General features: G+C 44.7%; 1 protein-coding gene across 8 annotated transcripts in view; it reads left to right on the plus strand.

Annotated features, from left to right (window-relative positions):
* LOC125302775 (pleckstrin homology domain-containing family A member 5-like) overlaps positions 1 to 12,575 on the plus strand; it is a 125,750-nt gene that overhangs the window by 66,733 nt on the left and 46,442 nt on the right. For all 8 annotated transcript variants that reach the window (XM_048256086.1, XM_048256087.1, XM_048256088.1 and 5 more), the window contains one exon: positions 10,654 to 10,737. In XM_048256086.1, coding sequence (XP_048112043.1) covers positions 10,654 to 10,737 — 84 coding nt within the window. The remainder of the gene's footprint in view (positions 1 to 10,653; positions 10,738 to 12,575) is intronic.

Genomic DNA, 12,575 nt, shown 5'->3' on the forward strand with positions numbered 1-12,575 from the left:
CTGTGTGATTATGTCCAAGCTCCCACAGCCGTGAATCATTTTCCGTTTTTGGTGTCTTCGGAACAGGAGCAGTATATTTATTCCTGGCGTTGTTGCCATGGCTGCATAATCTCCCTCAATCGTTCACCAGGCCAGTGAATGACCTTCACATTCGGCAAGGTTTGAGGCAGCACAATCACATGTAAACGCTCCTGTCCACTATCATGGTTTGAGGCAGCACAATCACATGTAAACACTCGCGTCCACTATCAAGGATGGAAATCGTCACACAAATGAAATCACACACGCTTTGTGCGAATCTCGGCCATCACTCTCCCTCCCTGAGCTTTAGAGGCCAGGGATGAGTGTGTGTGGTTTATTTTTCCAACCCCTGACCCACGGCTGGCTGGGTCTGCCTGCATTTGGATGTGCACCCGGGGAGATCACGCCCACTCCCTCTGCAGGTGCCCGTCTCCTGCAGAGCTATGACGGCGGGTCTTATTGCAGAATGGATAATTACCTTTGCTCTACAGTCATTAGTGAATGCAGTGCACCCTCTCTCATCCAGAGAGTTTCTCTGTCTTCATCTTCTTTTCACTAGTGAGATTATTACTTAACGGAATAGTCTAACATTAGTCCTCCTTTGTCCATTTGAAAGGTAGTTTTATGTTTGTTTTTATTTTCTTTAACATTTAATTTCTCCTCTGTAAGAAATGTCCCCCTTGAGCATTGTTGTACAGCTGCACACGGAGGCTGCCCCCCTCACTGCTGTGTGCTCTCATTTGAAAGAGGCCTTGGCCCCTGGACGCTGTTGTTCTCTCTCTTCAATCCTTTTTTATCTCATTAACACCCCTCCACCCCTCCACACACTTGTTCTCCCCTCCACACACCAGCAGTGACCACTATCCCGCATTCAGGTTTCAGCCATGGGCTACAGAGCCCGGCCCCACCTCTCCTTTGCAGTGCATCCTGGGACATGATGAGCTCATCAGCACTGCACTCACACACTCACACACACACACACACATACACATACACATACACATACACACACACACACACACACACACACACACACACACACACACACACACAGCCCCCCCAACTCAGGAATGCTGTGTACCTTAGTACTCCTTTATTTCCAGGGGCCTGCCCCTCATTCCGCATTGATAGCCAGGGGCCGTGAAATCCACAACCAATCCAAGTACCAATAATAAGGACTGAATCCTTTTGGGAACAACTTGGGTTAGGGCTGTAACGATACACCAACCTCGCGATTCGGTTTGTATCACGATTTTTGACACACGGTTCGATACGAACCTCGATTTTTCTTCTTTTTTTGGGGGTAGACATTTTATTAAATAACATTAGAAGACCAGAGGATTACTATAATATAATAAGAAAAGTAATAATATAGAAGTATCCTGATTACTGATATAAAAATAATAAAAGTAAAGTATAAAAGTAATAATATAGTAGTATCCTGATATAAAAAGATTTTACTGAATGTCTGATATTTATGACGGCACACTTTATGCAGATTAGCCTAGGCTTACTATTTTTATTACAACTCTACCTATTTAATTCAGCTGTCTGGTTGAAGCCTGGAAATATTGTTCTGCCGTTCTGCCTTTTTATACTTGTTCTCCTTGGGACAGGCCCTTTTTCAGTCAACTTGAATGCAAAAGTTTTGAACAAATATGTGCAGCATGCTAATGATGCTAAGCGGATTTAATAGTAGGCTAATTTAGCTAGTAGTCTTCTATGCATCCTTGCTTTCAGGATTGTGAATGTTTTATTTGGATTGTGTTGGCCGAGTTGCGCGTGTTCATTGACCAGGAGAGGGAGCGAGAGTGAGAGGGAGGGAGCGCGAGAGAGAGAGCGGGGCAAGGAGAGGGGGTTTACTTCTATACTGTTTGGTAAAGTTGAACACATAGTCTACAATGAAAGAAACGAGAGGTATGAAATTATTATTTATTTATTTTTGGACAACGTAGGCTAACTAAAGCGGGAGATGTGTGTTGCTTATGCGGCAGCGTAAGCGGCAAAGCACTGCGTGAAACACTAGAAATGGTGTGTCGCGGCTTTTTACACCGCGACACAGTATCGTAGATATGAGTGTCGCGATTTCGGTTTCGAATCGCATATCGTTACAGCCCTAACTTGGGTGCATTTCAGTTACTTCAAAAAAAAAAGTCAATTTTAATAACTGGAGTACACACACACACACACACACAGGGCTGCACAGTGAAGTGCTGCTTTTGAATTCTGAGCATCATAATGAGTCATGTACTGTTTTAATTTTCTATTGTGAATATAATAAGAGAGCAGATGAATCCGCTTGGCTGTAGAGCCTGATGAAGCTGTTAACAAAGTGTCAGTCAAGCTCTTAGGCCCTATGGCTGCCAAGGCTGTGCAGATTCAGTCATTTGTTGCCTATGATTCCACTCTGCCGTTCAATAGGCAAGTCAAAATCAATTGAGTCTGTATATTTAGGCTGCGGAAGAGTTGGATGTGGATTGGGTGCCTTGAATTGGACCATGGTTGATAGATGAAATGGGTGCCTTAGTGACCACGGGTAAATAGATGATGGGCAGCACAATGTGTGTCCCAGTATGCTTTCCCTTGGAGCTGCAGTGGCCCAGTGAAGAGCATATGATTTGCTCTTGTTTGGTTGAGATGCATTAGGCTGTAATTACAGGCATCAATTGTAGAATCTATCAAGTTCAAACCAGACCCTGTGAGTGTGTCACTGTGAGCTACAGGCTAAGGGGAAATTATCTTTTTCCTTGCTATTGCCACATGACTGAAAGCATTTCTCAGAGATTGGCTTAAAGCATACTTAATATTCCAATGCATAGCTTTCGATTGACTTTTCGTCTTTCAGGCTGATGAAGCATCATACCCTTACAGTGTTTCCCCTAGAAATTTTTCCAGCAGCGGTGCTATTACTTGGCGGGGGGGGGCATTTTCAGCTTTCTTTTACATTATTGGTTAAAAATGATAGAAGAAAAATGAAATGGCACAACCCAGAAAAAGATTATTTACAATTTATTTGTCTTAATGGCAAAGACCACACCCAATCTGCGAGCACTTAATTTTTCTGGGCTTTTCAAAGAACATCTCTAAGGCTCTTTGGTAATTGAATTGAATTGTGGGGGGGGGGGCATTAATGCTGACACGCATGCACGTAGCCAGATGCTCTCCTTGTAGTCTATTTCTCAGTCCCAAAACAACAAACCCACGTATAAAAAAGTAAATACTCACTTTTCTTCTACATCACTCCCACAGTTACCATACAACTCACTCACAATTAACTCGAAAAGACCTAGGCTACTTGATTGAAGTGCGACCGTTCGTCTCACCGTCAAGAGAACGCTGAAGTTATGAGAACACGTCTTTCTGATAAGAGAATGTAGGCTCCTATATGTCTAATGCCGTAAACGTAGAAAAGGTCTGTTTGTGATAGCCTATTATAGCTAAGTGGACATAATTTAGGCTATAATGTATATGCCAACATATGCTCATATTTCCTTTAACTATCAGACAGTTTAAACAGGCCTAGACTGTGTTCGCCTAGCTTTCCCATGCAAACATTACATATAGCCCTACGCTAACGTTACAAGTCTTGGCTACAATTAACGTTAAGACCATACACCTTGTAGCACATTGGTTTACTCTATTGCATTACTTACGTTTTAATAATTTGTCGTTGAATGTTGATGGAGGCTCATCTTTGGGAAATCAGCTCTCTGGATAAAATTGTCAGCCGGAGCAAGAGTTCTCAGAGTTGACGACACGGGGGTAAATCCAATCAGCAGAAAGAACCGCATCACAACAGTAGGCTAAATCGCAACAAACTTTTTTCCCCCCATGTTAAATTCATTTCGGTAATCATGAATTGGTTTCTTTTATTTGATGTAGGCTAGGAGAGGAGGATGCATGTTTCACATTAGTGTCAATGTGTCAAAGCAGTCTTTGGATCAGAGGAATTGATCAAGCTTAACATATGGCATAGGCTACAAGCCGAATTCACGCATACAAACAGCTTCGCGATGAAATATAACTAATATCATTTTTATTGTCACCAGGCCTATAAGTAGGCTATTTATTGTGTAACCTACAAGTGAACGATGACACCATAGGCTACACTGTGGCGGAGCAAGACCCCATCAGTCGGATAGCTAAACAATGTAACCGTGTTCAGAACGTAGGCTAGCCATATGGGCTGCAGACTTGTCTTTGGGCTTGTAATCACCTGACACATCATGCCGCATATATGTCCTGAATAATGAGAGGCTAAGTGCGGATTTGATGCACTTAACTTACTCAAGACTTTCAGAAAACAATTTCGAGATGACGTTGGCCGTTGTGCTTTTACAGTGTGTTAAGTGAATCTCGTGATATTATGTTGCAGCGGCGCTGAAAATCCAGCGGCGGCGCTGCGCCGCTGTTAAATACATTGTAGGGGAAACACTGCCTTACCTTTGCGTTATCATCGCTGCTTTGCCTCTAAATAAATATATTTTTTTTTTACATTTCCCCTTGGACTTTTCTTGAATGCCTTTCTTGTTGTTGACATGCTTACAAGTACATCTGGATGGTGTTGTTTATAAAATCTTAATGTAGAACAGGCTAATAGGCTGTTAATTCTTGAAGCCCTCTTTTTTAAATTAATATTTGTCTACAGTAGTTCAGCGGCCAAGGTCAGGGGCAGGCAAAGCTGATGCAGTATTTAAACTGCTTCCCAGCTGCAGCAGGAGAGGGAGGTCTAAGTATTTTTTAAAAAGTATCAACCATATTACCATATATGTAGGCACATGAGCAAATCAGCTGATATACTACAACACAAAAACACCAAACATAGGGTTGAGATTGGCCATGAAGATGGGTCTGTGAGGGTGGACTTCTAATGCTTAAGAACTGGCTCTAGTAGTTAGGCTAAACTGCCTTGACTGCTGACGGTCGGAGATCAACATGATTAATAATGCTAATGATTTTCCATGTAACTCTTCTCCCTCTGTCAGCAGTGGTGAGTTTGTGATTGAAACGTGAGCCGGAGAAAAGGGGTATTTAAATGTTAATTACCACCGTTCTGTAGGTGAATGAGCTGAAACAGCATGATGCGCCAAACCGCCTCTCCCCTCCTCTCTCTCTCTCTCTCCCTCAGGATGCATCACTGTCATTCGCCTCACCACACATCAGAGGTTTGGGCTGTTTGAAACTCCCCCTCTACCCCCATGTTTTCAGCAGCCGTGTGGAGAACGGACGAGGATGGAAACAGAGCAGAACTTGTGCCCTGTGTTAGAGGGGAAAACGCTAGCACATGTGTTGAGCACTACCGTGCTGATTGTGGGGCTTCACCCACCCGAGCAGAGGCCATTTTTATTGCTGCAACCGCCAACCGCATTCTTCAAAGCCTGTTCAGTTCTATTTTAAAGAAGGAGGGAAACAAAGTGGGAGAATGCACTGAAACAGTTGAGATTTTAGAGATTATCTGCTTTCTGGTCTCACCAATTAAATATGTCCTCAGTTTTTCCTATACAGGCAAACAAGGGTGGCCTTTGTGAGAGCATTTGACAGACCTTTTGTGGAGAGAACTATCCTTGAATTTAATGCCTCAAAGATTATAGGTTCTGTGCCCCTCCTTCATTTTAAAGACTGTTCTTAGCCTCCCCTCTTTTTCTAATTCAAGAAAAATACAGCTTTGCCCTCAACCCCCTGTTTACAGCTGAAGAGAATGGTCTGAATTTCCCCTGGGGATCAATAAAGTATCTATCTATCTATCTATCTATCTATCTATCTAAAGGCCTTGTGTAAACTTGTAGTGTCAGTCATGTGATCTTGGCATGCAGTATGTTGGAGCCCAGCTATGTGCTGCAAGTCAGTGCTGTGTACTAGTTATTACTGCAGTGTGAGGTGTGAAGGGTCACCGCCTCAGGTCTGGGAAACCGAAACTTTGAACCTCTGCTAGTCTTTGCCAATATTAGAGACAATATAAGAGACGATATTTGTCTCTTAAGAGGCTATAGGCACTTTTTTGTCTCCCATTTTTGCCCTTGTCTGTCTGATTAATGACATTTCTACATGTGATGCTGGAGTCATATACCCCCTCTGGCCATCCTCAGCCTTAAGAATGGATTTTTTTTTTCTCTTTGACTAACCGTGACAAAGAACCTAAAGCATGTACTATGATATTGCAAACTCTCATGGAGAAATGGACAAGAACATACTTCCAGACTGCTCCCCCAGATGATGAGATGGGAACTTCATACAGTCGTAATGACCATTAGTGGACACATCTGCAATGACTTAGCATTTGAGGGCCCAGGCGTTGTTTATGCAGTGTCACAGAGCAGGCTTGCAGGAGACCTTGTGTTGACCACAAGCTGTGGCAGCTGTGTTTTTTGCTAAAGATCATGAGGGCTTTATGACACGTCTGTCAGAATGATGTACACCCCTGCTCCTCCTGATGGGCCCCTTGCACCCATCTCTAGCACTTCAAGACCTCTGGCCTCCTGAGTTGGTCAAATTCCTCTTGAACCTTTAAACTCACACCCACACTTGCATGAACATACAGCAACAAACAAATGATAGCCTGTTGGCCTGTTTGGCGTGTGATGCAGTTGAAGCATGCAGCCATGTCATTTGTGCCGTTATGTGAAGTTTGTTTCTATGCAAGTCACAGCACGTGCCCCTACAAAATTAGCAACCTGAGGCACCAACGTCACCTTACCAATAACAAGGGTCCAATGTAAGAATTTTTTTTTTTTTTCACTTACCCAACATGGTCTTTTACTTGCCCCTAGCCAATGGCCCAGTACTTGAGTTGAACCTCACCAATAACATCTCTCCTCCCTGCATCTTCGAGACGCTGTCTCTGTAAGTTTCCCTCTCCTGGGATTGTGCTGTGCGAGAGCTCACCGCGTGTCGTAGCTCCAGAGGAACCGTGTAGAGAGCTCTGCTCTGATTTATTGCCTTTGGGAAGCAGGCCAGGCTGACAGATTCCGGAAGCTGCTTGGTTTTTACAGAGGCATTAGCGTACCCTGAAGTGAGGGGATAATATTGTGTTTCCAAACCAAGACCTGACTCCGGCGTGCTATTTGGTGCACTGCACTAGTAGTTAGCAGGCGGCTTAGAGACTGTGCAGCCAGGCTCTATCATTGCCTTTTGGAGGATATCTAATACACCCCTATTTGTCCGGGAAATAGTGATGGGACTATGTCTGTACAGTGGAGACGCTGAGACTTTTAGGGGATGCTTTATTTTAGTGCGTTGGGACAATTTAGTCAATTTGCCAATTTGAGCATGGCCCCTTCTCCTCAGAGATTTCTTGAGGGCTTTCATCTGCTAATTTCATCCGTCAGGCCTGTGTGCCTCTCCATTCATGGACAGCTGGAGACCATGGATGGGCAAGCACTGGATTACTCTGCTGTAGTTAGTGGGCGGCTCAGAGACTTGCTGGACTTCCTCATCGGCTTTTGTTGGTTATCTGATCTATCCCTGCCTCAGTAGCTCTGATGAGAGAATGGGTAACAGTGCGGAGGCGCGCTGAGACTTTTTTTTTGTTGTTGTTGTTGTTTTGGTTGTGTATGCTGAGGTGCCGGGGACTATGGACTATCCATTCACTATTTATTTTGGTTGTGTATGCTGGGGGTCATTAGCATTGCTCATTCTACTCCTTAGAGATTTCCTTGGGAACCAGCCGGCTTTCATCTGCTAATTTCATCAGGCCTGTCCTCTTCTCATGGGCAGCTGGGGGACTGGCAGACCAGTGCATAACCAGACCTCAGTCTGCTCTGCTCTGCTTGCATGAGGCCAGTTAGTGTAGACGTTTGTGAAGGCGGACCAAAGACAGACGGTGCTGTAAGTCTGCCACGAGACCACACCAGGTCCACTCCTGCCAATAGTGTCCACATTAATTACAGACTAAAGCTGTGGCTCGTGGCCTCTCGCCAGGCCTGGGGTTGCAACCATAGACTGTAAAAAATGTAAGGAAGGGTCTGGTCCACCCACACAAAGGAAAGACCCAAAAATAATAATGAATGGGGGCGGGTGCGATGCAGATTGTGCAATGGGGAGTGGGTGAATGGGTCGGGTTGCACAATCTGCATGCGCACCCCCCCCCCAATTCATTATTATTTTTGGTCTTTCCTTTGTGTGGGTGGACCAGACCCTTTCTGTATTGGCTTCAAGGATCTGTGTAGAATTCTGTAGGCTTAGGGCCCGTCCCATTTCTCCCCCCTTAAAACTTCCACTTGGTTTTGATTGCCCTCAACATTAGCCCCCTCGACAAGGGAAGTGGAGTTGAAGATCTTTCCCTATGAATTGGGACACCACTATATGCAAATTAGCTTGCTTAACATGCTCACCCACGCCACGCAGCCGACGATCTACTGGTAGTAGCCTGCTACTATTTTCATTCAGGAACATGCCCCTTCCAGCCGTCATTGTTGTGTGGGCTGTGCTGGTTTATCTACGTCTGGTTAATCAACAAAAATATTAGTGTTCATGTGAATGCCAGAACACACACCTTAAATATTGACTAAACTACCCAGATCAGAATCAGATATATAACGTTATTTGATGGGCAGACTCTCTCAAAGCACTCAGCAGATATCATGAACATCGTCAGATAGCGTCGTGAGATATTTTCTAACATTAGTGTTCAAAACTCAACAGTCCATCAGATGTGCATCAAACTAACATATTCCAACATATTTCGAAATTTTAATATACTTATTTGCGAAAATAAATGAAAAATGTGGCCGGTCCTGGCTATATTTTGAGGGTTGATTTTAAGGGGAAAATAGCACTTCCCCTTGCTCCCTAAAGTAATGGGACACTCTAGCCCTGCACGTGCAAAAACGAGGGTTAGGGCAAAAATCTAGGGGTAAGGGAGGTATTGGGATGGGCCCTTAGAGTTGCCTTGAGCACAGCCACTCGCCATTCTTCAAATTATCTGAATCGTAATTAATACAGAGGCCACACTTGATACCCCCTGATATTACAATATAGCTGACCTCTCACCAGCTGGGTTCTTCAACTTCAGTAGATATCTGGACAACACTGAGCATAATTATGTTTGACGTTTCTTCACATTTTGTTGCTATTTTTTGGTAATTTTTGTATGTTTTAAACTTTTAAACTAAAGCAATCCCCACGTAGCACCCATTATATTTGATCAGGAGGTTTGGCTGCCTCTGCTGCTCCTATGACTGTTTATAATAGACCTGGGTTGTAATCACCAAGCTTCCCTCGTTCTCTTCATTCTCTGGTGCTAATATGCAGTGGCCCCGAGACAGTCACCGCGTGCCATCTTATCTAGAGAGGGTAATGAAGAGCTGTCTGCAACCCCCCCACACACACACACACCCCGTTCCCCTTCCCCTACCACCACTGACTGTGTGGTCGGCCCCCCTTATGCCACCAGCGGTAATTGTCTCTGTTAGTTTAATGACCACGATGGGAGCCTGTAATTGGGGCCCGGGCTTAGCTTGCTGAGTGGGTGGATGTTTTCTCGTCCATGTGAGAGGACGGGAGGTATGACTAAAGCTGGCAGCTCAGTGTCGCAGATACCCGCTGCTGCTTCTGTAAGTACGCAGAGTGGAGAGCAGGAACACACCCCTGGAAGTGCAGCTGCTGGCTGTGCGGTGACCTCCTGCTTCCTGCCGCTGGGGAGGGAGAGTGTGAGGGGCGGGATGCTCAAGTTTTCCACCACACTCACACTCCTACAGCCCTGTGCAGAGCTCACCAGCGTTGGTGGCTCTTGATAGACTGAGCTTGATGGTGGCCACCCTCAGGTACTGCATGGCAGATTAGATTTAGCACAGTGATTGCTCTCTCGCTCTTGTCTTGGAGGTTCTGATTGTTTTCGCTCTGGTTAACTTGGCTGCCCTTGAAGGGGGAATGAGTTGGGGGCATTCAGTCAAAAAAAGGCTGCAGTTGCTTTCTTTTTTTTTTTTTTCAAGCACTTGATCCAATGTGGCTGAAATTTCTCTCTCTGTCAGTCAGGCTGGCCTTTATATCACATCATCCAGATGAATGCAGCTGGAAATAGCCATCAGTCTGTTTATAAAGCAGAATCATCCAGATTTAAATGAGTGCCTGAGAATGAATGCCTTTAAATGAGTCTTGGGTTTGTGAGGTTAAGCCGTTGCAACATTTAATTGGACAAAAACAGCATTTATGGGTATTTCAGCGTTATTAGCTAGTGTTTTCATAGGCAGCTGGAGTTATACACATCAAATGGGCTATGTTTGTTTTGGTCTACACCCATTGCTTGATTAGACAGATATGACAAATAGATGGGAGTATACACACAGGCATTAAAGGAACAAAACACACTTGAGTTTTTGAGTTGACTTCCCATTTAGGAGAGTAGGCAGTGCTGACTTCTAATAGAGATGTTTTTAGATTGGGACCCAGCAGTGCGGGGGGGGGGGGCACCTTGCCACAGTGTGGAATCTGACAGCCACTTGTGCAATATTTACCTCCTTGCACCTCATCAAGCCTGAAGCGCACAGCTTAAAAACAGTGACAAGCTCTACTGACAGGCCAGGGATTGCTCTGACGATGGATCCTGACATTCTGACATTTTTACTGTCTCTCTCTCTCCCTCCCCCTCCCTCCCTCCCTCCCTCTCTCTCTCTTTTTCTGTTGATCTCTCCACAGCCACAATGAGCGCAAGGTGACCTGCAAGCACCCTGTAACAGGCTCTCCCTCTCAAGACAACTGCATCTTTGTCGTCAACGAACAGTAAGTCTCTTCACTTACTTCAATGGTGGGGAATGTTACCGGGTGGCATTTTTCAACATTTCAGCTATGACACTCACTTCCTGTTCCCCAAAGAATCGTGTCAAAACATCTCTCTGTTAGAGTGCAGTTGACACCATGACTCCTGGGTATCAATGCTTCTCTTATTTGGACTAGAGAGTTTGGGGTGTGGATAAAGCTAGAATGACTAGTCTGTCATAGCTTTAACTTTGGCTGCTCTCTATTTTCCAGTTTCTGAAATCTAGTTTCAGTGTCCATGTTTTGATTCAGTAAAGTCTAAAATGTATGAGATGTGCCAGTAATAATAATAATAATAATAATAATTATTATTATTATAGATTTATATATTTTTAACATATTTTTTTTATATGATAGGACAGTAATGAGAGATATGAAGTGAGTGGGAGAGAGATGGGGTGGGATCGGGGGATTGACCGCAGGGTCCCCTTGTGCACTTGAACCCAAATATCGGACATTGCGACCGCTTGCGCCACAGCACCCCCTGTTAATGAAATTATTGAGGTCATGAAAAGAGCACTTGAGAATAATGTCTGTTGCTGGTCAGATGTTTTTCTCCTGAACAGCATCGGGTCTGAGATAAAGCCTCCGTGTGGACTCCACGAGCAGCGCAGCGCAGCGCAGCGCAGCGCAGGCAGAATAAGAGCCCATTGTTCTGCAGGGGTCTTATGGGGAGTGCGTGTTGTTTTCCATTCCCCTGCTTGTCCTCAGAGGAATCGTACTGTTACATTCCTGCCGTTCCCTCCCTGTCTTTTCCACACCTCCGGTATTCCCAATGCGTTTTCTGTTTTGGAGCACATCGCTGCCTGTTCCTGCCTGGCCCAACTCTTTGCCTGTGAGAAGCTGCGAGCGTCCTGGCTAAATATATTACGCTGCCCTTTCACTCCCGAACGGACTCCCCCGTTCTACCGCTCTAAATAGTGTGCTGAGAGAACCTTGAGAACCTTGAGTTCTAGAGCATCTCGGCACAGCCAGGCACAGAGCTTGATGAATCGTTGCCCCTGGCCCTTTAATAGATGTTTTGTTCTGCCTCTTAGATTCACAAGGGCTGTAAATCAGTTAAATTAGGCGATTAGTCCACATGACAGACTACACCTCACCCCGCCATCCAACAGCCATCCAACAGCTAACTTTGAGCCCTCTTGCCAGAACGATGTTTGCCCGTGTGTCTGGGGCTGTAGCTCTTCACGCCCAGTAGAGAGGGGGGTTTGGGAGATGAGTGTGTGCTTCAGACTGCCTCTCCCTCCTTCAGTGGTTCACCTTTCCTGCCAACTGCCGCCAGCCTCTCCTGATAAATTGGCCCAAATGAGAGCCACTGGAGGAGTTCTTGTCTCTCCCATATTGCTGCAAGAAGTAACTTGGGCCATACTTACAAAAGTTTCTATTGGTTGGCCCGTATAACCGAAAAAAAAAGTCATGAAACTATTTAGATGTTGGCAGGTAGTGTATTCATCCTGCAAATGTCTTCCCATATCAGAACTGTGAAGTGTAGTGTAGTGTAGAACGTTTGCACTGTACAGCCATTGTCCTTGCAGAACCATGGAGAAATTTGTGCAACACAATCTTAGAAGCGAGTTCAGACATCTTCTCTTCCTATCTTATTTCATGCCTCTTCAACATGTATTTAGTGTGATTAAACCTGTGTGGTTTTCCCCTAAGATAATGTATTATAGTTGAACCAACCATCCATTAAATGGAAAGAGACCAAAATGATTGTTGAAAAGGAGCAGTGTTTGCATGGCAAGATTTTTTGTTGTCACATGGTTTCACTCACATTCAGCTGTTTCTGTTCGTCTGTGGAG

Source organism: Alosa alosa, chromosome 11 (genome assembly GCF_017589495.1).
Source record: "Alosa alosa isolate M-15738 ecotype Scorff River chromosome 11, AALO_Geno_1.1, whole genome shotgun sequence".
Lineage (NCBI taxonomy): Eukaryota > Metazoa > Chordata > Actinopteri > Clupeiformes > Clupeidae > Alosa > Alosa alosa.